The sequence below is a fragment of the Agelaius tricolor genome, unplaced genomic scaffold (assembly GCF_023055355.1).
Source record: "Agelaius tricolor isolate 1412-34295 unplaced genomic scaffold, bAgeTri1.0.p SCAF_149, whole genome shotgun sequence".
NCBI classification, from domain to species: domain Eukaryota; kingdom Metazoa; phylum Chordata; class Aves; order Passeriformes; family Icteridae; genus Agelaius; species Agelaius tricolor.
In genome coordinates this window covers 7,031-32,835 of record NW_027269409.1, presented here as the reverse complement: position 1 = coordinate 32,835, position 25,805 = coordinate 7,031, and the positions used below count along the sequence as shown (strand labels likewise).

The 25,805-nt window shown below is 44.5% G+C and overlaps 2 protein-coding genes across 3 annotated transcripts in view; both read left to right on the top strand.

The window, feature by feature from the left end:
• The window catches only part of IPO4 (importin 4), a 51,141-nt gene extending 36,048 nt beyond the window's left edge, over positions 1 to 15,093 (top strand). Inside the window, exons 16-28 of the mRNA XM_071420550.1 lie at positions 128 to 236; positions 2,698 to 2,800; positions 4,279 to 4,379; positions 4,470 to 4,547; positions 5,336 to 5,393; positions 5,470 to 5,548; positions 6,001 to 6,185; positions 7,034 to 7,072; positions 7,407 to 7,771; positions 8,731 to 8,854; positions 10,707 to 10,802; positions 12,401 to 12,470; positions 14,931 to 15,093. Coding sequence (XP_071276651.1) covers positions 128 to 236; positions 2,698 to 2,800; positions 4,279 to 4,379; positions 4,470 to 4,547; positions 5,336 to 5,393; positions 5,470 to 5,548; positions 6,001 to 6,185; positions 7,034 to 7,072; positions 7,407 to 7,771; positions 8,731 to 8,854; positions 10,707 to 10,802; positions 12,401 to 12,470; positions 14,931 to 15,073 — 1,550 coding nt within the window. The 3' untranslated portion in view covers positions 15,074 to 15,093. The remainder of the gene's footprint in view (positions 1 to 127; positions 237 to 2,697; positions 2,801 to 4,278; positions 4,380 to 4,469; positions 4,548 to 5,335; positions 5,394 to 5,469; positions 5,549 to 6,000; positions 6,186 to 7,033; positions 7,073 to 7,406; positions 7,772 to 8,730; positions 8,855 to 10,706; positions 10,803 to 12,400; positions 12,471 to 14,930) is intronic.
• On the top strand, positions 242 to 2,107 carry LOC139586883 (uncharacterized). 2 transcript variants are annotated; one of them, XM_071420552.1, is made up of 4 exons: positions 242 to 1,088; positions 1,255 to 1,316; positions 1,567 to 1,607; positions 1,741 to 2,107. In XM_071420552.1, exons 1-4 carry the CDS (start codon positions 378 to 380, stop codon positions 2,073 to 2,075), a joined length of 1,149 nt encoding a protein of 382 aa, XP_071276653.1. In that variant the 5' UTR covers positions 242 to 377; the 3' UTR covers positions 2,076 to 2,107. The 2 variants fall into 2 exon arrangements, with proteins under 2 accessions (XP_071276653.1, XP_071276652.1); XM_071420551.1 differs by lacking the exon at positions 1,255 to 1,316 and having other exon boundaries at positions 242 to 1,067; positions 1,567 to 1,708.
• Positions 15,094 to 25,805: the final 10,712 nt, after the last annotated feature.

Below are 25,805 nucleotides of genomic sequence, written 5' to 3'. Positions count from 1 at the left end.
TTATACTGGTTTTTACTGGTTTTTCCTATTTTTTTCCTGTTTTTTCCACCCATACTGGTCCATACTGGTTTATACTGGTCCATACTGGTCCATACTGGTTTATACTGGTCCGTACTGGTTTTCCCAGAGGTTCTGGCGGCGCTGGGCCCCGCCCACGTGGGGGAGGGGCTGCTGGAGGCGCTGGAGCTGGGGCTGGCGTTGGCCGAGGACGGTGACACCGAGGCCACCAGGGTGACGTGAGTGCCCCCAAAATCCCCCAAAAATCCCCTAAAAATTCCCCAAAATCCCCAAATTCCCGAAATTCCCGAAATTCCCGAAATTCCCAGAAATTCCTGCCCAAAAATCCGGGAAAAAATCGCCAAAAAACGAGGGGAAAAATGGGAAAAATTGTGAAAATGAGGGGAAAAAACGACCTAAAACATGAGGGAAAAAGGCCCAAAAATTCCATGAAAAATTCGTGGGGATTTGGTGAAATTCCCAAAATTCCACAAAGTTGGAAAATTCCCAAAAGTTGCCCCAAAAATTCGCAGGAAAAAAGCCCCAAAATGGCCAAAAATAAAGAGGAAAAAAGGGAAATTCTCGCCATTGGCCCCGCCCCTTCCCCCTTAAGCCACGCCCACCGGACCAAAGCCACGCCCACACGCGGTTGGCCCTGTCAATCTCATCCAAGCCACGCCCACACGCATTGGGCGCTGTCAATCTCATCCAAGCCACGCCCACACGCGGTTGGCCCTGTCAATCTCATCCAAGCCACGCCCACACACATTGGGCCCTGTCCATCTCATCCAAGCCACGCCCACACGCGGTTGGCCCTGTTAATCTCACCCAAGCCACGCCCACACGCGCTTGGCCCTGTCAATCTCATCCAAGCCACGCCCACACGCGGTTGGCCCTGTCAATCTCATCCAAGCCACGCCCACACGCGCTTGGCCACGCCCATTTTGGGGGGGTTTGGTTGCTCCCAGTTCGTCCCAGTTCATCCCAGTAACTCCCAGTATGGCCCAGTTCCCTCCCAGTATGGCCCAGTCCCCTCCCAGTTCATCCCAGTATGGCCCAAACCCTTCCCAGTTCATCCCAGTCCACTCCCAGTTCATCCCAGTAACCCAAGATCCCCTTCCCAGTAATTCCCAGTAACTCCCAGTCCCTCCCAGTATGGCCCAGTTCCCTCCCAGTTCCTCCCAGTATGGCCCAGTCCCTCCCAGTTCATCCCAGTTCATCCCAGTAACCCCAAAATCCCCTCCCAGTTCATCCCAGTATGGCCCAAACCCCTCCCAGTTCATCCCAGTAACCCAAGATCCCCCTCCCAGTAATTCCCAGTAGCTCCCAGTCCCTCCCAGTATAACCCAGTTCCTTTCCAGTCCCTTTCCAGTTCATCCCAGTATGGCCTGAACCCCCTTCCCAGTTCATCCCAGTTCCCTCCCAGTTCATCCCAGTATGGCCCAGTTCATCCCAGTATAACCCAGGTCCCTTCCAGTTCCTCCCAGTCCCTCCCAGTATGGCCCAGTTCCTCCCAGTCCCCTCCCAGTTCCTCCCAGTTCATCCCAGTATAACCCAGTTCCCTCCCAGTTTGATCCCAGTCCCTCCCAGTATGGCCCAGTTCCCTCCCAGTCCATCCCAGTAACCCCGAACCTCTCCCAGTTCATCCCAGTATGGCCCAGTCCATCCCAGTTCATCCCAGTCCCTCCCAGTAACCCCAAGTCCACTCCCAGTAGCTCCCAGTATAACCCAGTTCCCTTCCAGTCCCTTCCCAGTTCATCCCAGTAACCCCAAAATCCACTCCCAGTTCATCCCAGTATGGCCCAGTTCATCCCAGTAACCCCAAACCCCTTCCCAGTTCATCCCAGTCCCTCCCAGTCCCTCCCAGTTTGCTCCCAGTCCCTCCCAGTCCCTCCCAGTTTAATCCCAGTCCCTCCCAGTATGGCCCAGTCCCCTCCCAGTTCCTCCCAGTTCATTCCAGTAACCCCGAACCCACTCCCAGTCCCTCCCAGTTCATCCCAGTCCCTCCCAGTATAACCCAGTCCCTCCCAGTTTGCTCCCAGTCCCCCCAGCCCCATTCCCAGTCCCTCCCAGTATAACCCAGTTCCCTCCCAGTCTGTTCCCAGTCCCTCCCAGTCCCTCCCAGTATATCCCAGTTTGATCCCAGTATAACCCAGTCCCTCCCAGTCCCTCCCAGTTTGATTCCAGTATAACCCAGTCCCTCCCAGTCCCTCCCAGTCTGTTCCCAGTCCCTCCCAGTTTAATCCCAGTCCCTCCCAGTTTGTTCCCAGTCCCTCCCAGTTCATCCCAGTCCATCCCAGTAACCCTGAACCCTCTCCCAGTTCATCCCAGTAACTCCCAGTAACTCCCAGTAACCCCAAATCCCCTCCCAGTCCCTCCCAGTCCCTCCCAGTTCGTCCCAGTTCATCCCAGTAACCCCAAAATCCACTCCCAGTCCATTCCAGTTTGCTCCCAGTCCCTCCCAGTATAACCCAGTCCCTCCCAGTTTGTTCCCAGTCCCTCCCAGTATAACCCAGTCCCTCCCAGTCCCTCCCAGTTTGCTCCCAGTCCCTCCCAGTATAACCCAGTCCCTCCCAGTTTGCTCCCAGTCCCTCCCAGTTTATCCCAGTCCCTCCCAGTTTGCTCCCAGTCCCTCCCAGTATAACCCAGTCCCTCCCAGTTTGCTCCCAGTCCCTCCCAGTATAACCCAGTCCCTCCCAGTTTGGCGCTGCTGGCGGCCGTCTCGGAGCTGTTGGGGGAGGGGACGGCGCCGCTGCTGCCGCGGCTCCTGCGCGTCCTGCAGGGGGCGCTGCGGCCCCCGCCGGTGAGTCCTTACTGGTTTATACTGGTTTATACTGGTTTGTACTGGTTTGGGCTCTGGGGTTACTGGTTTGGACTGGGAAGGGACTGGGAGGGGATTTGAGGGTGTTGGGAGGGGATTAAAGGGTTAAAAATGGGGAAAATTGGGAAAAAATTGGGATTTTTCATACTGGTTTATACTGGTTTGTACTGGTTTATACTGGTTTATACTGGTTTGGGGGCTGGGGTTACTGGTTTGGACTGGGAGGGGACTGGGGTGAACTGGGAGGGAGATGGGAGGGGATTAAGGGGTTAAAAATGGGGAAAAATGGGAAAAATGGGGATTTTTTATACTGGTTTGTACTGGTTTGTACTGGTTTGGGCTCTGGGGTTACTGGTTTGGACTGGGAGGAGACTGGGATGAACTGGGATGGAGATGGGAGGGGATTAAAGGGTTAAAAATGGGAAAAATTGGGAAAAAATTGGGAAAAAATTGGGATTTTTCATACTGGTTTGGACTGGTTTGTACTGGTTTGTACTGGTTTATACTGGTTTGGGGGCTGGGGTTACTGGGATGAACTGGGAGGGGACTGGGAGGGGATTAAAGGGTTAAAAATGGGAAAAATTGGGGAAAAAATTGGGAAAAATTGGGGAAAATGGGGATTTTTCATACTGGTTTGTACTGGTTTATACTGGTTTGTACTGGTTTGGGGGCTGGGGTTACTGGTTTGGACTGGGAGGGGACTGGGAGGGGATTTGAGGGTGTTGGGAGGGGATTAAAGGGTTAAAAGTGGGAAAAATTGGGAAAAAATTGGGGAAAATTGGGGTTTTTTTATACTGGTTTGTACTGGTTTGTACTGGTTTGTACTGGTTTGGGGTCTGGGGTTACTGGTTTGGACTGGGACGGGACTGGGATGAACTGGGATGGGGCTGGGAGGGGATTAAAGGGTTAAAAATGGGAGAAAATGGGGAAAATTGGGGAAAAAATTGGGAAAAAATTGGGAAAAAATTGGGATTTTCATACTGGTTTACACTGGTTTGTACTGGTTTGTACTGGTTTGGGGGCTGGGGTTACTGGTTTATACTGGGAGGAGACTGGGATGAACTGGGAAGGGGCTGGGAGGGGATTAAAGGGTTAAAAATGGGGAAAAATGGGAAAATTATGGAAAAAAAATTGGGATTTTTCATACTGGTTTGTACTGGTTTATACTGGTTTGTACTGGTTTGTACTGGTTTGTACTGGTTTGGGGGCTGGGGTTACTGGTTTGGACTGGGAGGGGACTGGGATGAACTGGGAGGGGATTAAAGGGTTAAAAATGGGAAAAATTGGGAAAAATTTGGAAAAATTGGGAAAAATGGGGATTTTTTTATACTGGTTTGTACTGGTTTGTACTGGTTTGGGGACTGGGTGTGGTCCAAACTGGTTTATACTGGTTTGTACTGGTTTATACTGGTTTATACTGGTCCAAACTGGTCCCTATTGGCCCCTGTTTCCCCCCCCAGCCCCCCTCGGACGCTCCTGATTGGCTGCTGGGTCTCCATGACGACCAGGAGGGGGCGGAGCCTATGGAGGACGACAGCGCCGAGTGGGCGGAGCCTGAGGAGTGAGTGGGCGTGGTTTTCGCGGCGTGGGCGTGGCTTGGGGGGGGTCTGAGGCGATGCCCATTTATGGTGATGCCACGCCCCCTTTGCAGGGCGGAAGTGGGCGGAGCTTTCCCCGGATTGGCCGAGGCGGCGCTGGGGGCGCTGGGGGAGCTGGCGGAGAACTGCGGGTAACTGGGATATACTGGGATATACTGGGAGGGACTGGGAGAGACTGGGAGGGACTGGGTTATACTGGGAACAAACTGGTTTATACTGGGTTATACTGGGAGGGACTGAGGGGACGGGGTTATACTGGGATATACTGGGATATACTGGGATATACTGGGTTATACTGGGAGGGACTGGGATATACTGGGATATACTGGGATGGACTGGGTTATACTGGTTTATACTGGTTTATACTAGGAGGGACTGGGGTATACTGGGATATAGTGGTTTATACTGGTTTATACTGGTTTGTACTGGGAGGGACTGGGTTATACTGGGATATAGTGGTTATACTGGTTTATACTGGTTTGGACTGGTTTATACTGGGAGAGACTGGTTTATACTGGGTTATACTGGGATATACTGGTTTATAGTGGTTTATACTGGTTTATACTGGTTTGGACTGGGAGGGACTGAGTTATACTGGGATATACTGGATTATACTGGGAGGAAATGGAAGGGACTGGTTTGTACTGGTTTGTACTGGTTTGTACTGGTTTGTACTGGTTTATACTGGTTTGGGGGTTTTTCTTACTGGTTTCGGGTTACTGGTTTATACTGGGAGTTACTGGGAAGGGATTTGGGGGTTACTGGGATGAACTGGGAGGGGGTTTGGGGTTACTGGTTTATACTGGGAGGGACTGGGATGAACTGGGAAGCCCCTGGGTGGGTCCATACTGGTCCATACTGGTTTATACTGGTTTATACTGGTCCATACTGGTTTATACTGGTCCATACTGGTTTCCAGCTCCGCCTTCCTGCCCTACCTGGAGCCTTCCCTGGCCGCCATCTTGGATCTGACCCAGGTGAGCCCCTCCCAGTACAAACCAGTCCAAACCAGTACAAACCAGTACAAACCAGTAACTCCCAGTTCCCTCCCAGTTCCCCCAGTTCCAGGTCAGAGGCGCCGCCTACGAGGCCCTGGGGAGCCTCTGCTGCTGCGGGAGGGACGCGCAAACTGGTTTGTACTGGTTTATACTGGTTTATACTGGTTTGGACTGGGAGGGGGTTTGGGGTCACTGGTTTATACTGGGATCGAACTGGGAGGGAACTGGGATGAACTGGGAGGGGTTTGGGGGTTACTGGTTTATACTGGGAGGGGTTTGGGGTTACTGGTTTATACTGGGAGGGGGTTTGGGGGTTACTGGTTTATACTGGGATGGGGTTTGGGGGTTACTGGTTTATACTGGGAGGGACTGGAACGGCTTTAAATGGGTCCATACTGGTTTGTACTGGTCCATACTGGTTTATACTGGTCCATACTGGTCCATACTGGTCCATACTGGTCCGTATTGGTCCATACTGGTTTATACTGGTCCATACTGGTCCGTATTGGTCCATACTGGTTTATACTGGTCCATACTGGTCCGTACTGGTCCATACTGGTTTATACTGGTCCATACTGGTTTCCAGGCCCCTCCCCCCCCCACCATGAGGCTTTCAGGGCCCTCCTGGGCGGGCTCAGGAAGGACCCGGAAGTGGGCGGGGCCTTGGCGGCGGTGGGCGGGGTCGGGCGGATCCTGCAGCCGCCTGGCCACGCCCACAAGGAGTGGCTGGAGCCCATTGGACGAGCCCTATGTGACGTCATCACCGGGGAGGTAAAAGGGGGCGGGGCTTGAATATTAATGGGGTTGAATGGGCGGGGCTTAAATTGAGGTGGGCGGGGCTAAAGGGGGTGAAATTTAGGCGATATGGGCGTGGCTTAGCAGAAATAGGCGGGGCTAAATTGGTAATGGGGTGTGGTTTAAGTAGTGGGTGTGGTTTAAATTGTGTGGGCGTGGCCTAAATTGGTTTCAATGAAATGTGGGCGTGGCTTAAATAATGTGGGCGTGACCTAAATGGGTTTTGTGAAATGTGGGCGTGGCTTAAACAATATGGGCGTGGCCTAAATCGGTTCTGTGAAATGTGGGCGTGGTTTAAATGATGTGGGCGTGGCCTAAATTGGTTTCTATGAAGTGTGGGCGTGGCTTAAATAAAGTGGGCGTGGCCTAAATGTGTTCTGTGAAATGTGGGCATGGTTTAAATGATGTGGGCGGGGCCTAAATTGGTTTCTATGAAGTGTGGGCGTGGCTTATATAATGTGGGAGTGGCCTAAATGGGTTCTATGAAGTGTGGGCGTGGTTTAAATTATGTGGGCGTGGCCTAAGCGGGTTAACATGGAGATATGGGCGTGGTTTAATGGCTTTGGGGTGTGGCTTAAGAAATGGGAGGGGCTTGAATGATGCCGGGCGTGGCTTAAGGATTGTTTAACGCGGTGGGCGTGGTTTAATGACTTGGGGGCGTGGCTAAGGATGTGGGGTGGGCTTAGAACAATGTGGGCGTGGCTTAGACTATATTAGAATTGGGTGGGAGGGGCTTATTTGGGGGGCGTGGCCTAAAGGGTTTAACCAACAGGGTGGGGTTAAAGAGGGTGGGCGTGGCCTCACAAGCCCCTCCCCCTTTTCAGGTCGCCTGCCTGAAATCCCAAGGGGACGACGATGAGGAGGTGGGGGAGGGGCTCCCAGTTCATCCCAGTATGGCCCAGTTTGATCCCAGCTCCCTCCCAGTATAAACCAGTAACCCCAAATCCCCTCCCAGTTTGATCCCAGTTTGATCCCAGTCCCCTCCCAGTCCAATCCCAACTTATCCCAGTTCATCCCAGTATAAACCAGTAACCCAAAATCCTCTTCCCGTCCCTCCCAGTTCATCCCAGTTTGATCCCAGTTCCCTCCCAGTCCCTTCGAGTAACCCTGAACCCACTCCCAGTTCATCCCAGTATGGCCCAGTTTGATCCCAGTCCCTCCCAGTATAAACCAGTAACCCCCAGTTTCCCCTCCCAGACCTCCCAGCGCGCCGAGCTCCGCGAGACCGCCTCCGATTGGCTGCCGGAAGTGGGCGTGGCCATGGCCCGCGAGGGCGTGGCCGGCACAGGAGGGGGCGTGGCCTTCCCGCCCCGCCTCTTCCGCCGCATCCTCCCCTCCCTATTGGCCGCCCTGGCTGACCCCGCCCACCCGGGGGCGCGGTCCTGGGCGGCGGCCGTGATTGGCCAGCTGGGCCACGCCCTCGGCGAGGAGGCCACGCCCTTTTTGGCGGATTTGGGCACCGCCTTCCGATTGGCTGTGGGGGACGCCGACGATGAGGTCAGAGCCAACTCCTTCTACGCCATTGGTCGGATCGGGGAGGCCGTGGGACACGCCCACAATGAGTATCCGCCAATCAGAGCGAAGGGGAGGGGTTTGTGGTTAAGCCACGCCCACCTGCCTTAAACCCCTCCCACCAGCCTTAAACCCCTCCCCTATTTATATAAATGTACTTAAGCCCCTCCCACCACTCTTAAACCACGCCCACCAGCTTAAACTCCTCCCCCATTACCATAAAAGGAGTTAAGTCCCTCCCAACACCATTAGGCCCCTCCCACTGACATTAAACTCGACCCATTTTATTTAAACCACGCCCACACCTCTATAAAAGGACTTAGGCCCCTCCCACCACCCTTAAACCCCACCCATTTTGCTTAGACCACACCCACAACTCCTTAAAAGGAGTTAAGACATGATCAGAGCCCTTAAGCCCCGCCCACAAACTATTACAGAGTCAAAAACCCGCCCACATTACCTTAGATGGCTTCAAGCTCCTCCCACCCCTTAAGCCCCGCCCACATTCCCTTAAAAGGCTTTAAACCCCTCCCACTGATGTTAAACCCCGCCCACATCCCCTTAAAAAGCTTTAAACCCCTCCCACCGTGCTTAAATCCCACCCACATTCCCTTAAAAGGTCCTAAACCCCTCCCACCCCCTTAAGCCCCACCCACATTCCCTTAAAAGGCCCTAAACCCCTCCCACCCCCTTAAGCCCCGCCCACATTCCCTGAAAAGTATTTAAACCCCTCCCACCAGTATTAAACCCCACCCACATTCCCTTAAAAGGCCCAAAACCCCGCCCAATTTCCCTTGAAAGGCTTTAAACTCCTCCCACCACTCTTCAGCCCCGCCCACATTCCCTTAAAAGCCTTTAAACCCCTCCCACCACCCTTAAACTCCGCCCACCATTTCAAGCCCCACCCCATCCCCATAAACCCCCAAAACCCCGCCCCCATTCCCATATAAGGCCAAACCCCTCCCCTCCTTTTCAAACCCCGCCCCTTTTTTCCTTAATTGGCGCTCAGGGGGGCGTGGCCGGGGGCGGAGCTTTGTGGCCACGCCCTCCGCGCCGGAGGGGAGGGGCCAGGGCGGGTCCGGGACAACGCGGTGGCGGCGCTGGTGAGGCACAGGGGGTTACCATGGCAACGGGTAAGGGTTAAACTGGGATATACTGGGAGGGACTGGGAGGGACTGGGAGGGACTGGGAGGGACTGGGAACGAACTGGGATGGACTGGGAACAAACTGGGATAAACTGGGTTATACTGGGAGGGACTGGGAGCAAACTGGGAGGGACTGGGATAAACTGGGAGGGACTGGGAGCAAACTGGGAGGGACTGGGATGAACTGGGAGGAACTGGGAGGGACTGGGAGGGACTGGGAGCAAACTGGGATCAGACTGGGAGGGACTGGGATAAACTGGGATCAAACTGGGAGGGACTGGGAGCAAACTGGGAGGGACTGGGAGGGACTGGGAGGGGCTGGGATTAAACTGGGAGGGAATTGAGAGGGAACTGGGCCATACTGGGAGGGACTGGGAGGGACTGGGAGCAAACTGGGAGGGACTGGGATCAAACTGGGATCAGACTGGGAGGGACTGGGATTAAACTGGGAGGGACTGGGATAAACTGGGATAAACTGGGAGGGACTGGGAGCAAACTGGGAGGGACTGGGAGGGGCTGGGATAAACTGGGATAAACTGGGAACAAACTGGGAGGGACTGGGAGGGGCTGGGATGGACTGGGATAAACTGGGTTATACTGGGTTATACTGGGAGGGACTGGGAGGGAACTGGGATCAAACTGGGAGGGGCTGGGAACAAACTGGGAGGGACTGGGAGGGACTGGGAGCAAACTGGGAGGGACTGGGAGGGAGTGGGATAAACTGGGAGCAAACTGGGATGGACTGGGAGGGAACTGGGATCAAACTGGGAGGGACTGGGATGAACTGGGAAGGACTGGGAACAAACTGGGAGGGACTGGGAGCAAACTGGGATCAAACTGGGAGGGACTGGGAGGGACTGGGATCAAACTGGGATAAACTGGGATCAAACTGGGATGGACTGGGAGCAAACTGGGAGGGACTGGGAGGGACTGGGATCAAACTGGGATTAAACTGGGATGGACTGGGAGCAAACTGGGAGGGACTGGGAGGGACTGGGATCAAACTGGGAGGGACTGGGAGGGACTGGGAGCAAACTGGGAGGGACTGGGAGCAAACTGGGAGGGACTGGGAGCAAACTGGGATAAACTGGGAGGGACTGGGAGGGACTGGGAGGGGTTTGGGTCATACTGGGATGAACTGGGATGAACTGGGAAGGGGGTTTGGGGTTACTGGGAGTTACTGGGATGAACTGGGAGGGACTGGGAGCAAACTGGGATAAACTGGGAGGGGTTCCAGGGTTACTGGTTTATACTGGGAAGGGGTTTGGAGGTTACTGGGATTGAACTGGGCCGTACTGGTTTATACTGGGAGGGAACTGGGAGGGACTGGGATGGGGTTTGGGCTTACTGGGAGGTGATTGGGCCATACTGGTTTATACTGGTATATACTGGTTTATACTGGTTTGTACCATTTTTTCTGTATTTCTCTGGGTTTTTTCAATCCATACTGGTTTATACTGGTTTATACTGGTTTATACTGGTCCATACTGGGATTGGGATGAACTGGGAGGGATTTGGGGCCTTTAAAATGGTGAAAAATGGCCCAAAAATTCGAATTTTTTCGGGATTTTTTCGGGGTTTTTTCCCCATTTCTCACCCCAAACTGGTCCATACTGGTTTATACTGGTTTATACTGGTTTATACTGGTTTATACTGGTCCGTACTGGGAATTGGGATGAACTGGGAGGGATTTGGGGCCTTTAAAATGGTGAAAAATGGGCCCAAAAATTCGAATTTTTTGGGAATTTTTTCGGGATTTTTTGGGGTTTCCCCCCCCAAACTGGTCCATACTGGTTTATACTGGTTTATACTGGTTTGTACTGGTTTGTACCGGTCCCAGGTGCTGCCCCTGGTGCTGGGGGCGCTGCCGCTCTCAGCGGATCTGGAGGAGGAGGAGCCGGTGCTGAGATTCCTGCAGGAAATGGGGCCGGAGAGGGTGAGGCCAAAAAGGGCCAAATTCAGCCCAAAAATTCACCCAAAATTCACCCAAAATCCACTGAAAATTGGGGGAAAATTGGGGGGAATTTGGGGGAAAATTGGGAGAAAATTTGGGGGGAAATTGGGGGAAATTTGGGGTAAAATTGGGGAAAATTTGGGGGAAATTTGGGGGAAAATTGGGGTAAAATTGGGGAAAAAATGGGAGGAAAATGGGGAAAAATTGGGAAAATTTGGGGGGAAAATTGGGGAAAATTTGGGGAAATTTGGGGGAAAATTGGGGGAAATTTGGGGGAAAAATTGGGGAAAAATTGGGGGGAAAATGGGGGAAAATTGGGGAAAATTTGGGGTAAAATTGGGGGAAAATTGGGGAAAAATTGGGGGGAAAATGGGGGAAAATTGGGGAAAATTTGGGGGGAAATTTGGGGGGAAAAATAAAAAAAATTGGGGGGAAAATGGGGAAAATTTGGGGAAAATTGGGGGAAAAATGTAAAAAAAATTCTGGGGAAATTTGGGGAAAAAAGGAGAAAAATTGGGAAAATTGGGGGGAAAATGGGGGGAAATTTGGGGAAAAATTGGGGGAAAAATGGGGGAAATTTGAGGGAAAAAAGGGGAGAATTGGGAAAAAATTGGGGGAAAAAAGGGGAAAATTTGGGGGAAAAAAAGGAGAAAAATTGGGGGAAAATTTGGGGGGAAAAAAGGAAAAATTGGGAAAATTTGGGGGAAAATTGGGGAAATTTGGGGGGAAAAATAAAAAAAATTGGGGGGAAAAATGGGGAAAATGGGGAAAATTTGGGGGGAAAATTTGGGGGAAAATTGGGGAAAATTTGGGGGAAAAATAAAAAAAAAATTGGGGGGAAAATGGGGAAAATTGGGGGGAAATTTGGGGGGAAAAAGGAGAAAAAATTGGGGAAAATTTGGGGGAAAATTGGGGGAAATTTGGGGCAAAATTGGGGAAAATGGGGGGAAATTTGGGGAAAAAATTGGGAGAAAAGTGGGGGAAAAAAAACAGGAAAAATTTGGGAAAATTTGGGGGAAAAATTGGGGGAAATTTGGGGAAAAATTGGGGGCAAAATGTCAAAAAAATCTGGGGAAATTTGGGGGAGAAAAGGAGAAAAAAATGGGAAAATTTGGGGGATAAATTGGAAAAAAAATTGGGAAAAATTGGGGGAAAATTGGGAAAATCTGAGAAAAATTGGGGAAAATTCAGGAAAAATTGGAAAAAAATTCGGAAAAAAATTGGGAAAATAAATAGGAAAAAAAAAATGGAAAAATTTGGGGAAAATTTAGGAAAATTCAGGAAAAATTGGGAAAAAATTGGGAAAATTTGAGAAAAATCTGAGAAAAAAAATGGGAAAAATTCAGGAAAAATTGGAAAACTATTTGGAAAAAATTGGGAAAAAAAATGGGGAAAAATTGGGAAAAAATTCAGGAAAAATGGAAAAAAATGAGGAAAAAATTGGGAAAAAATAGGAAAAAATTGGGAAAAAATTGGGAAAAAATTTGGGGGAAAAAATTGGGAAAATTGAGGGGAAATGGGGCTAAAATGTCCCAAATTTTCCCAAATTTTGGGGATTTCAGCCCAAATTTTGCCCCCAGCTCCTCCCCCACGTCCCCGAATTCGTGGGCGGGGTCGGCCCCGCCCTGGCCCTGGGACGGCTCCAGAAAGGTCAGAAAATCCCAAATTTTGGGGAAATTTGGGAATTTTTGGGGGAAAATTGGGGATTTTGGGAGTTTTTTGAGGAAAAATTGGGGATTTTGGAGGAATTTGAAGGGGAATTTGGGGAAAATTTGGGGTTTTTTGGGGATTTTAGGGGGAAATTTGGGGGATTTTGAGGAATTTTTGGGGAAATCTGAGGGGAATTTTTGGGATTTTTGAGGAAATTTGGGGGGAATTTTGAGAATTTTGGGGGAATTTTGAGAATTTTGGGGATTTTTGGGGGGAATTTGGGATTTTTAAGGGAAAATTGGAAATTTTTGGGGAGGTTTTGCTGGAAAAAATCGAATTTTGGGGGATTTTGAGGGAATTTTGGGAGGAAATTTGGGAAATTGGGGGAAATTTGGGATATCGGGAGAAAATTTGGGAATTTTGGGGAAATTCTGAGAAATTTTTTGGGATTTTTGGGGAAATTTGGGGGGAATTTTGAGGAATTTTTGGGGGAAATTTGGGGGAATTTTGAGGATTTTTTGGGGAAATTAGGAAATTTGGGGGGAATTTTTGGGATATTTTGGGAAATTTGGGGAGAATTTTGAGGAATTTTGGGGATTTTAGGGGGAAATTTGGGGTTTTTTGGGGATTTTAGGGGGAAATTTGGGGGATTTTGAGGAATTTTTGGGGAAATCTGAGGGGAATTTTGAGGAATTTTTGGGATTTTTGAGGAAATTTGGAGGAATTTTTGGGGAATTTTGAGAATTTTGAGGATTTTTGGGGAAATTTGGGGGGAATTTTGAGAATTTTGGGGGAAATTTGGGGGGAATTTTGAGAATTTTGAGGGAATTTTGGGGATTTTTTAAGGGAATTCTGAAAAATTTTTTGGGATTTTTGGGGAAATTTTGAGGAATTTTTGGGGGAAATTTGGGGATTTTGAGGAAATTTAAGGAGAATTTTGGGGATTTTTATGGAAATTTTGAGGAATTTTTGGGATTTTTATGGAAATTTTGAGGAGTTTTGGGAAAATTTGGGATTTTTTGGGGATTTTTGGGGGAAATTTGGGGGATTTTGAGGAATTTTTGGGGAAATCTGAGGGGAATTTTGAGGAATTTTTGGGATTTTTGAGGAAATTTGGGGGGAATTTTGAGAATTTTGGGGGAATTTTGAGAATTTTGGGGATTTTGGGGGGAATTTGGGATTTTTAAGGGAAAATTGGAAATTTTTGGGGAGGTTTTGCTGGAAAAAATCGAATTTTGGGGGATTTTGAGGGAATTTTGGGAGGAAATTTGGGAAATTGGGGGAAATTTGGGATATCGGGAGAAAATTTGGGAATTTTGGGGAAATTCTGAGAAATTTTTTGGGATTTTTGGGGAAATTTGGGGGGAATTTTGAGGAATTTTTGGGGAAATTTTGAGAAATTTTTTGGGATTTTTGGGGAAATTTGGGGGGAATTCTGAGGAATTTTTGGGATTTTTGGCAAATTTTGAGGAATTTTGGGGAAATTTTGAGGATTTTTTGGGATTTTTAGGGAAATTTGGGGGGAATTTTGAGGAGGTTTTGGGGGAATTTTGAGGAATTTTGGGGATTTTAGGGAGAAATTTGGGGGGAATTTTGAGGAATTTTTGGGGAAATTTTGAGGAATTTTTGGGGGTTTTAGGAGGGAATTTGGGGGGGAATTTTGTAGAATTTTTGGAAAATTTGGGGGGAAATTCTGAGGAATTTTGGGATTTTTATGGAAATTTGGGTGGAAATTTGAGGGGAATTTTGAGGAATTTTTGGGGAAATTTTGAGGAATTTTTGGAGGAATTTTGGGTATTTTAGGGGGAAATTTGGGGGAATTTTGGGGCATTTTTGGGGGATTTTGAGGATTTTTTGGGAATTTTGGGGAATTTTGAGGAATTTTTGGGGGAAATCTGAGGGGAAATTTTGAGGAATTTTTGGGATTTTAGGGGGAAATTTGGGGGATTTTAAGGAATTTTTGGGGAAATTTGGGTGGAATTTTGGGGATTTTTGGGGAAATTTTGAGAAATTTTTTGGGATTTTTTGGGGAAATTTGGAGGAATTTTGGGTATTTTTGGGGAATTTTGAGGAATTTTTGGGGGAAATTTGGGGGAATTTTGAGGATTTTTTGGGGAAATTAGGAAATTTGGGGGAATTTTGGGGATATTTTGGGAAATTTGGGGAGAATTTTGAGGAATTTTGGGGATTTTAGGGGGAAATTTGAGGGATTTTTAGGATTTTTTTGGGGAAATTTGGGGTGGAATTTTGAGGAATTTTTGAGGAAATCTGAGGGGAATTTTGAGGAATTTTTGAGATTTTTGTGGAAATTTCGTTGGATTTTGGGGATTTTAGGGGGGAAATTGGGGAATTTTGGGGGGAAATTTGGGATTTTGGGGATTTTTTGGTCATTTTTTTCTCATTTTTTTTCTCTTTTTGTCACTTCCTGGTCCCTTCTCCCCTTTGGCTCCGCCCCCTCAGATCTCAGCCAATCGCTGCTCGCGCTGCTCCGCCAGGTGGGCGGGGCCGACCCTCAGAGCTTCCGGGTGGGCGTGGCCTCGCTGGACCCCGCCCACGCCGCCATTTTGTGTGGGATGTTGGATGACGTCATCGGCGGCCAATAAAAACGGAGGATGATGAAAAAGGGGCGTGGTTTGTTCTTGAAGGGGGCGGGGCTTCAAAAATCTTCGGGGTTTCCCAAAATTTTTCAAAATTCAGCCAAAATTTGGCCGAAATTTTGCAAAAAAAAGGGAAAAAAATTAAAAATTTGGTAGAAAGTCAAAGAAATCCACCCCAAATTTGCATGAAATTTGCATAAAATTTCAAGAGAATTCTCCTGAAAATTCAACCCAAAATTCTGCCCAAAATTTTGAAAATTCACCCAAAAATTCCACAAAATTCCCAAAAATTTCCCAAAAATCTCCCAAAACTTCCACAAAATTTTCCAAAACTCCTCAAAAATCCCAAATTTCACCCAAAAGTTCCCAAAATATTTCCCAAATCCCCAAATTTTAAATAAAATTTCCCGCAAAATGCCTAAAATTCTGCAAATTTCACCAAAAAATTCCAAAATTTTCAATAAAATTATTCAAAATTGCCATAAATTCCTAAAAAACTCTAAAATTTCTGAAAAATTTTTATTTAAAAATCACAAATTTTACCCAAAATTTCAATAATTTTCCATGAAATTCTCTAAAATTCCCAAGTTTCCACCCAAAATTCAAATTTCACATAAATTCTTAAAAAATTCCAAAATTTCCCAAAAATTTTTATTCAAAAATTGCAAATTTCACTGAAAAATTCACAAATTTTTCATAAAATTCTCCAAAATTCCCAAGTTTCCACCCAAAATTCAAAATTCTCTAAAATTCACAGAAAGCTCAGAAATTTCCCAAAAATTTTTATTTAAAAATCAGAAATTTCACCAAAAAATTCCAAAATTTCCCATGAAATTCCTCAAAATTCCCATAAATTCCCAAAAAAATCCAAAATTTTCCATAAATTTTATTCAAAAATTGAAAATTTCACCAAAAAATTCAAAACTTTTCCAAAAAATTCTCCAAAACTCCCAAATTTTCACCCAAAATTCAAAATTCCCATAAATACCTAAAAAACTCCAAAATTTCTTAAAATTTTTTATTTAAAAATTGCAAATTTCACCTAAAAATTCCAAAATTTCCACCCAAAATTCAAAATTCCCGTAATTACCTAAAAAGTGCCAAATTTCCCAAAAACTTTTATTTAAAAATCAGAAATTTTACCCAAAATTTTCCATAAAATTGCTCAAAATTCCCAAATTTCCAACCAGAATTCCAAATTACAATAAATTAACAAAAAAACTCCAAAATTTTCCAAAATTTTTATTGAAAAATTGCAAATTTCAGCGAAAAATTCACGAATTTTTCATAAAATTCTCCAAAATCCCCAAAATTTCCCCCAAAATTTCCCCAAAATTCCCCAATTCCTACCCAAAACTTCCCCAAAATTCCCCAAAATTCAAAAATAGAAAAAAAATTCCAAAAAAATCCCAAATTTTCCCAAAATCCCCCAAAAACCGCTCGCAACTCCATATATGGTAAAGTGGGCGTGGTTTATTGGCGCCGTGGGCGGAGCCGGATCCGGATGGGGCCGTAGGGGTGGGGCTGCTCCAGCTTCAGCCAATGGGAGGCGCAGAGCTCTGTGGGGGTGGGGCTTGAGCCAAATATGGGGAAAGGGGCGGGGCTTGGAAGGTTGGGGTAAAGGGGCGGGGCTTAAATAGGAAAGGATGGAATGGGTGGGGGTAAAAGTGGGCGGGGCTTAAAGGAAATGGGTTGAAAGTGGGTGGGGCTTAAATTAGGAGGAGATTTGGGGCTTTGCTAAAAGTGGGTGGGGCCTAAAGAGGAGCGGTTAAAATGGGCGTGGTATAAGGGGGAATGGGCGTGGCTTAAGGTCAAAGGGGTGGAGCTTAAAGGGAAAGGATTGAAAGGGGGTGGGGCTAAAATGGGAATGGGAAATGGGCGTGGCTTGGGTGGGTGGGGCTCAAAAGGGGATGGAATTAGGAGGGTGGAGCTTAAAGTGGGCGGGGCTTAAAGGAAAAAAGTTAAAATTGGGTGGGGCTAAAATTGGGAGGGATTTGGGGCGGGGCTTAAAGTGGGCGGGGCTTAAGGGGAAGGGGCTTGAAGTGCACAGGAATAAAGGGGAGGGGTTTGAAAGGGGGCGTGGTTTAAGGGGAAGTGGGCGTGGTTTAAGGTTAAAGGGGTGGGGCTTAAAGGGAAAGGATTGAAAGGGGGTGGAGCTAAAATGGGGAATTGGAAATGGGCGTGGCTTGGATGGGTGGGGCTTAAATGGGATGGAATTAAGAGGGTGGAGCTTAAAGTGGGCGGGGCTTAAAGGAAAAAAGTTAAAATTGGGTGGGGCAAAAATTGGGAGGAATTTGGGGGCGTGGCTTAAAGTGGGCGGGGCTTAAGGGGAAGGGGCTAAACGTGCACAGGAATAAAGGGGAGTTGTATGGAAGGGGCGTGGTTTAAAGAAAGTGGGCGTGGTTTAAGGTTAAAGGGGTGGGGATTGAAGGGAAAGGATTGAAAGGGGGTGGGGCTAAAATGGGAATGCGAAATGGGCGTGGCTTGGATGGGTGGGGCTTGAATGGGTGGGGAAGGTGGGTGGGGCTTAAAGTGGGTGGGGCTTAAAGGAAATGGGTTAAAAGTGGGTGGGGCTTAAATTAGGAATTTATTCCAGGGTTTGAAGTGGGAGGGGCTTAAAGTGGGTGGGGCTTAAAGGGGCAAGGTCAAGAATAGGCGTGGTTTAAAAGTGGGCGTGGCTTCAAAGGGGTGGGCCTTGAAGGGGAAGGGTGCAAAGGGGGTGGAGCTAAAACGGGGAATGGGGAAATGGGTGGGGCTTGGGTGGGTGGGGCTTAAAGGAAATGGAATGAAGTGGGTGGGGCTAAAAGGAAATGGGTTAAAAGTGGGTGGGGCTTAGAGGGGAGAGGTCAAGAATGGGCGTGGTTTTAAAGCGGGCGTGGCTAAAGGGCAAAGGGGTGGGGCTTAAAGGGAAAGGGTGGAAAGGGGGCGGGGCTAAAATGGGAATGGGAAATGGGCGGGGCTTGGATGGGTGGGGCTTAAAGGCAAAATAAAAGTGGGTGGGGCCTAAATTAGGGAGAAATTTGGGCGGGGGGTTTAAGTGGGTGGGGTTTAAGGGATGGAGGGGGGGAGCTTATGGTGGAGCTTAAGATGAAAGGGGCGTGGCCAAGGCTCACCCAAGCAGAGAGCAAAGGCCTGGGCCACGCGTGGGCGTGGCCAATCCGGGCCCAAGATGGCGCCAAGCTCCGCCCCCTCGGGGGCTTGGGCGTGGTCCAGGATCAGCCTAGAGGGGAAATGATGAAAATAATTAAAGGGAAAATTGACGAAAATTTGATAAAATACGGAAAAAAAATCCCAAATAAAATCACTTAAAAATTTTATCAAAAAATTTCTAAAAAAAAAAAAATTTTGGAAAAATTTTTGTGAAAAAATAATTAAAAAAATTTTGGGAAAATCCCATTAAAAATAAATTAAAAATTTCCCAGAATTCCCAAATCCCCCCAAAAAAATTTCCGTAATTTTCCAAAAAGTTCCCCAAAAAAATCCCAAAATTCTTCTCAGAATTCCCCAAATTTTCCCAAAAACCCCAAAATTTCCCCAAAATTCCGGAATTTTCCATCCCCACCTCCTGAGGTCGATCGCTGGCGCCTCTGGAAGCTCCGGGAGAACCTCGGGGGGCGGAGCCGGAAGGGGCGGGATGCTGGTGGGAGGAGCCACAGCGTTAGGCCACGCCCCCTCGTTTAAGCCCCACCCACAACAACATCTGCATAAATTATGGTTTCTGTCTCTTTAAATGACGTCATTGGCTTAGCTCCGCCCACTTTCTCCATTATTTCCTGTATTTTCCTTCATTTTAATTCACCACTTCCTGGTTTTTGAACCACTTCCGGTTTAAGCCCCACCTACTTCCGGCCGCCATTTTGTCTGGGATTTCTTTGTTTTTTATTTTACATTAAAGCCAAAATCGTCCAAATTTCACCAAAATTTTAAATTTTCTTGAATTTTACTCCAGTTTTGGTCCCAATTTTGCCTCTAAATCAATTTCCGGTTGAATCCTGATAATTTTTTAATTATTTCGAGTGAATTCCGGGTTAGGCCCTGACAACTTCCTGTTCATCTAAAAACTTCCGGCCGCCATTTTGTCTCAGGTTTTTTCACTTTCTCTTTTAAATTTCACCTAAAAATTGCAGAAATTTCCCCAAAATTTCGAATTTTCTGGAATTTTCCTCCACTTTTAGTCCCAATTCCTGCCTCTAACTCAACTTCCGCTTTAATCTTCACAAATTTGAAATACATTTAAATCACTTCCGGGTTCGGCTCCGCCCACTTCCCTTTCTTGAGGCAGCTTTTATTGCTGGATTTTAAATTTTTTTCTTATTTGAAATTTCACCAAAAATCGCCCAAATTTCCCCAAATTTTTGAATTTTATGCAATTTTCCTCCACTTTTGGTCGAAATCCTTTCTTTGATTCCATTTCCGATCCAATACTGACAAAATTTAAATTATTTTAGTCACTTCCTGCTTAGGCCCCGCCCACTTCCGGTTTCTGTGGCAGCTTCCGGCCGCCATTTTGTTCCGGGTTTTTTTCACATTTTCTTTAAAGTTTCAACAAAAATCGTCCAAGTTTTCCCAGAATTCCAAAAATTTTTGCAATTTCGTCGAATTTCTCCCCTTTTTGGGTCCAATCTTGAGCATTTTGTGAATTCCAAGAACTTCCTGGTTAAGCCCCGCCCACTTCCGGGTTTTTTGGCTGCTTCCGGCCGCCATTTTGTACGGGAGTTTTTTACTTTTTATTTTAAATTTGTGAAAAAAAAAACCCAAATTTTCCCAAATTTTGGTGATTTTCTGCATTTTCCCACAATTCCCGCCTCTAATTCCACTTCCACTCAAATTTTGATCATTTTGGGGTGAATTTCGGTCACTTCCGGTTAGGCCACGCCCCCACCTCGGCTCCTCCTCCAGCGGCTCCAGGGAAATCTCTGAGGGGGGGGAGGGGCAAAATCAGCACCAAAAATTCACAAAAATTCAACAAAAATCCCGAATTTTTCCCAAAAATTCCCCAAAATTCCCAAAATTTCCCAAAAAGTCTCAGAAAATTCCCAAATTTTCCCCAAAATTTCCAAGAAATTCCTTAATTTATGCAAAAATTCTGAATTTTTTCCCTCAAATTTTCGAAATTAATTCCCAAATTTTCCCCCCCCAAAATTTCCAAAACCTCCAAATTTTCCCCAATAATTTCCCTAAAAATTCCCAAATTTTTCCCCAAAAATTCCTAAATTTTCCCAGAAAATTCCGATTATTTCCACTCAAAAACTGCGAAAATTCCCAAAAATTCTTAAAAAATTAAAAAAAAACACCTACTAAAAATGCCTAAAATTCAATAAAAATTCCCCAAATTCCCAAAAAATTCCCAAATTTTCCCAAAATATTTGGAATTTTTCCCAATTTTCTCACCGGAGCTGGGGGGGGGCAGGCTCGGCTCCAGCGCCTCCCGAAGAACCTGGGGGGAAAAATTTGGGGCAAAATCCCAGGAATTTGGGCAAAAAAGGGAAAATTTGGGGAAAATTTGGGATTTTGGGGGGAATTTGGGAAAAAATTGGAATTTTTGGGGTCAAAATTGGGGAAAAATTGGAATTTTTGGGGTCAAAATTGGGGAAAAATTGAGAATTTTGGGGTGGAATTTTGGGTTTTTTTAAAAATTATTTTTGGGGATTTTTGGAAATTTTTGGAATTTTTGGGAATTTGGAATTTTTGGGGTCAAAATTGGGGGAAAAATTGAGAATTTTGGGGTGGAATTTTGGGGATTTTGGGGTTTTTTTAAATTATTTTGGGATTTGGGAATTTTTGGAAATTTGGAATTTTGGGAAAAATTGGAATTTTTGGGGTCAAAATTTGGGGAATTTTGGGGTGGAATTTTGGGGATTTTTTTTTTTTTTTAATTATTTTGGAGATTTGGGGATTTTTAATTCTGGAATTTTTCCAAATTTGGGGATTTTTAAATTTAGAATTTTTGGAAATTTGGGGATTTTTGGATTTGGAATTTTTGGGAATTTGGGATTTGGAATTTTAGAAATTTTAGATTTGAAATATTTGGAAATTTGGGGATTTTTGGATTTGGAATTTTTGAAAATTGGAGATTTTTAAATTTAGAATTTTTGGGAATTTGGGAATTTTTAGATTTGGAATTCTGGGAAATTTGGGGATTTTTAAATTTAGAATTTTCGGGATTTGGAATTTTTGGGATTTGGAATTTTAAATTTGGAAATTTTGGAAATTTGGGAATTTTTAGATTTGGAATTTTTGGAAATTCAGAAATTTTAAAATTTAGAATTTTTGAAAATTTGGGAATTTATGGATTTGGAATTTTAGGAAATTGGGGGAATTCTAAATTTGGAATTTTTGGAAATTTGGGGATTTTTAGATTTGGAATTTTTAGAAATTTTAGATTTGAAATTTTTGAATTTTTGTGATTTTTAGACTTTGGAATTTTTGGAAATTTGGGGATTTTAAATTTGGAATTTTGGGGATTTTTAAAATTAGATTTTTTGGAAATTTGGGAATTTATGGATTTGGAATTTTTGGAATTTTTGGGGATTTTTAGATTTGGAATTTTTGGGAATTTGGGATTTTTTTTATTTAAAAATTTTTTGGAAATTTGGGAATTTTTGGATTTGGAATTTTGGAAATTTGGGATTTTTTTATTTAGAATTTTTGGAAATTTGGGGATTTTTGGATTTGGAATTTGTAGAAATTGGGGATTTTTAAATTTGGAATTTTTGTGATTTTTAGATTTGGAATTTTTGCAAATTTGGGGATTTTAAATTTAGAATTTTTGGAATTTTGGGGATCTTTAAAATTAGAATTTTGGGAATTTGGGGATTTTTTTATTTGGAATTTTTGGAAATTTGGGGAATTTTGGATTTGGAATTTTTGGAAATTTGGGGAATTTTAAATTTAGAATTTTTGGAATTTTGGCGATTTTTAGATTTGGAATTTTTGGAAATTTGGGAATTTTTAAATTTGGAATTTTAAATTTGGAATTTTTGTGATTTTTGTGATTTTTAGATTTGGAATTTTTGGAGATTTGGAATTTTTGGAAATTTGGGACTTTTTTAATTTAAAATTTTTGGAAATTTGGGGATTTTTAAATTTAAAATTTTAGGAAATTTGGGAAATTTTAGATCTGGGATTTTTAGAAAATGGGGATTTTTAGATTTGGAATTTTGGGGATTTTAGGATTATGAATTTTTGGAAATTGGGGAATTTTAAATTTGGAATTTTTGAAAATTTGGGGATTTTAAATTTGGAATTTTGGGGAATTTAGGAATTTTTAAATTTGGAATTTTTGAAAATTTGGGATTTTTATATTTGTAATTTTTGGAAATTTGCAAATTTTGGATTTGGAATTTTTAGAAATTTGGGGATTTTTGGATTTGGAATTTTTGGAATTTTAGGAAATTCAGAAATTTTAAAATTTAAATTTTTGAAAATTTGGGGATTTTTAAATTTGGGGTTTTTGAAAATTTGGGGATTTTTACATTTGGAATTTTTGGGATTTGGAATTTTTGGATTTTGAAATTTCGGAAATTTGGGAATTTTTAGATTTGGAATTTTTGGAATTTTGGGATTTTTGGGCTCGGGAATTTCGGGAATTTCGGGAATTTGGGATTTTGGGGCTCAGGGATTTGGGAATTTCGGGAATTTGGGATTTTTGGAATTTTGGGGATTTTTAAATTTACAATTTTTGGAAATTTGGGGATTTTAAAATTTGGAATTTTGGGAATTTTTGTGATTTTTAGATTTGGAATTTTTAGAAATTGGGGATTTTTAAATTTGGAATTTTTGGGATTTTTAGATTTGGAATTTTTGGAAATTTAGGGAATTTAATTTTAAATTTAAAATTTTTGGAAATTCGGGGAATTTTAAATTTTGAAGTTTTGGAATTTTGAGGATTTTTAAAATTGGATTTTTTGGAAATTTGGGAATTTTAAAAAACTGTGGAATTTTTAAATTTGGAATTTTGGGGATTTGGGGAATTTGGGAATTCAGGGATTTTGGGATTTTTGGAAATTTGGGGATTTTTAAATTTAGAATTTTCAGAAATTTGGAATTTTTTTAATTTGGAATTTTTGGAATTTTGGGGATTTTTAAATTTAGAATTTTAGGAAATTTGGGCATTTTTAGATTTGGAATTTTGGGATTTTGGGGCTCAGAAATTTGGGAATTTCGGGAATTTGGGATTTTGGGATTTTTAAATTTACAATTTTAGGAAATTTGGGGAATTTTGGATTTGGAATTTTAGGAAATTTGGGAATTTTTAAATTTGGAATTTTTGGAAATTTGTTGATTTTTAATTTTGGAATTTTGGGGATTTGGGGAATTTGGGATTTTTGGATTTGGAATTTTTGGGGTTTTGGGATTTTTGGGAATTTTGGGAATTTTGGATTTTTGGGCTCAGGAATTTTGGGAATTTTGGAAATTTGGGAAATTTTAAATTTGGAATTTTTGGAATTTTGGGTTTTTTAAATTTAGAATTTTAGGAAATTTGGGCATTTTTAGATTTGGAATTTTGGGATTTTTGGGCTCAGGAATTCGGGAATTTCAGGAATTTGGGATTTTTGGGCTCAGGAATTTTGGGAATTTTGGGATTTTGGGGCTCAGGAATTTGGGAATTTGGGGATTTTGGGATTTTGGGATTTTTGAGATTTGGAATTTTTGGGGTTTTGGGATTTTTGGGCTCAGGAATTTCGGGAATTTCAGGAATTTGGGATTTTTGGGTTCGGGAATTTTGGGATTTTTGGGCTCAGGAATTTCAGGAATTTGGGGAATTTCAGGAATTTGGGGTTGCCCACCTCCACCTCGCTGGGCAGCTCCGTGATTGGCTCCTCCTCCTCCGGGGGGCGGGGCCGGGGGCGGGGCCGGGCACAGAGAGACCAAAGGAGCTGCAGGGGAGGGGGGAGGGGCCCTGGAAAAGGGGGCGGGGTCAGAGAGTCCCGGGAAATTTGGGGGAATTTGGGGAATTTTGGGGTGAAATTTGGGGTTTTTGGGGTAAAATTTGAGGATCTGGGGGGGAAAATTTGGGGGAAGTTTGGGAAAATTTGGGGGGAAATTTGGGAAATATTTGGGGGAAATTTTGGGGAAATTTGGGGGGAAATTTGGGGGAAATTTGGGGTGGATTTGGGGTAAATTTTGGGGGAAGTTTTGGGGAAATTCATGAAATTTGGGGGGAATTTGGGGGAAATTTTTGGGGAAAATTTGGGGGTTTTGGGGGAAATTTGGGATTTTGGGGTAAATTCTGGGGGAAATTTGGGGGGAAATTTTGGGGGAAGTTTTGGGGAAAATTCATGGGAATTTGGGGTAAATTTTGGGGGGAATTTGGGGAAAATTTTTGGGGAAAATTTGGGGGTTTTGGGGGAAATTCTGGGGGAAATTTTGGGGGAAATTCAGGGAAATTTGGGGGAAATCTGGGGGAAATTTTGGGGGAAAATTTGGGGATTTTGGGGGAAATTTGGGGTATTGGGGTAAATTTTGAGGGAAATTTGGGGGTTTTGGGGTAAATTTGGGGAAATTTGTGGTGAAGATTTTGGGGGAAATTTGGGGGAAATTTTGGGGTGAAATTTTTGGGTTTTGGGGTAAATTTTGAGGGAAATTTGGGGGTTTTGGGGAAAATTTTGGGGCAAATTTGGGGGAAATTTTGAGGGAAATTTGGGGGAAATTTGGGGGTTTTGGGGGAAGTTTTCGGGAAAATTTTGGGGGAATTTGGGGGGAATTTTTGGGGGAAATTTGGGGTAAATTTGGGGGTTTGCAGTAAATTTTGGGGGAAGTTTTGGGGGAAATTCATGGGAATTTGGGGGAAAGTTGGGGAAATTTTGGGGAAAATTTGGGGAAAAATTTGGGGGAATTTTGGGGTAAATTTTGAGGGAAACTTGGGGGTTTTGGGGTAAATTTTGGGGGAAATTTGGGGGTAAATTTTGGGGTTTGGGGGAAGTTTAGGGGAAAATTTTGGGGTAAATTTGGGGGAAATTTGGGGGTGAAATTTGGGGTGAAATTTGGGGAAATTTTTTGGGAAATTTGGGGTTTTCAGGTGAAATTTGGGGGAAATTTTGGGGTTTTGGGGTAAAATTTCAGGATCTGTGGGGGAAAAATTTGGGGAAAATTTTGGGGGAATTTGGGGGGAAAATTTGGGGGAAAATTTGGGAAATTTTGGGGGAAATTTGGGGTTTTCGGGGGAAGTTTTGGGGTAAATTTGGGGGTTTTGGGGTAAATTTTGAGGGAAATTTGGTGGGAAATTTTGGGGGAAATTTTGGGGGAAATTTGGGGTGGATTTGGGGTAAATTTTGGGGGAAGTTTTGGGGGAAATTCATGGAAATTTGGGGGGAATTTGGGGAAAATTTTTGGGGAAAATTTGGGGGTTTTGGGGTAAATTTTGGGCTAAATTTTGGGGTAAATTCTGGGGGAAATTTGGGGATTTTGGGGGAAATTTTGGGGGAATTTTGGGGTAAATTTTGGGGAAAATTTGGGGTAAATTCTGGGGAAATTTTGGGGGAAATTTGGGGGAAATCTGGGGGAAAATTTGGGGGATTTTGGGGTGAAATTTGGGGTAAATTTTGAGGGAAATTCAGGGAAATTTGGGGGAAATTGGGGGGAAAATTGGGGGGAAAATTTCAGGATCTGGGAGGGGAAAATTTGGGGGAAGTTTGGGAAAATTTGGGGGGAAATTTGGGAAATTTTGGGAAATATTTGGGGTAAATTTTGGGGAAATTTGGGGATTTTGGGGGGAAATTTTGGGGGAAGTTTTGGG

Bases quoted from the DNA above. Each gene is read 5' to 3' on its own strand.
- LOC139586883 (XM_071420551.1), top strand. From the start codon at position 378: ATGGGAAAAATTGTGAAAATGAGGGGAAAAAACGACCTAAAACATGAG. The intron at 1,068-1,566 runs GTTCATCCCAGT...GTTCCCTCCCAG, and splicing joins TATGGCCCAAACCCTTCCCA to TTTGATCCCAGTCCCTCCCA. The intron at 1,709-1,740 runs GTAGCTCCCAGT...GTTCCCTTCCAG, and splicing joins TAACCCCAAGTCCACTCCCA to TCCCTTCCCAGTTCATCCCA.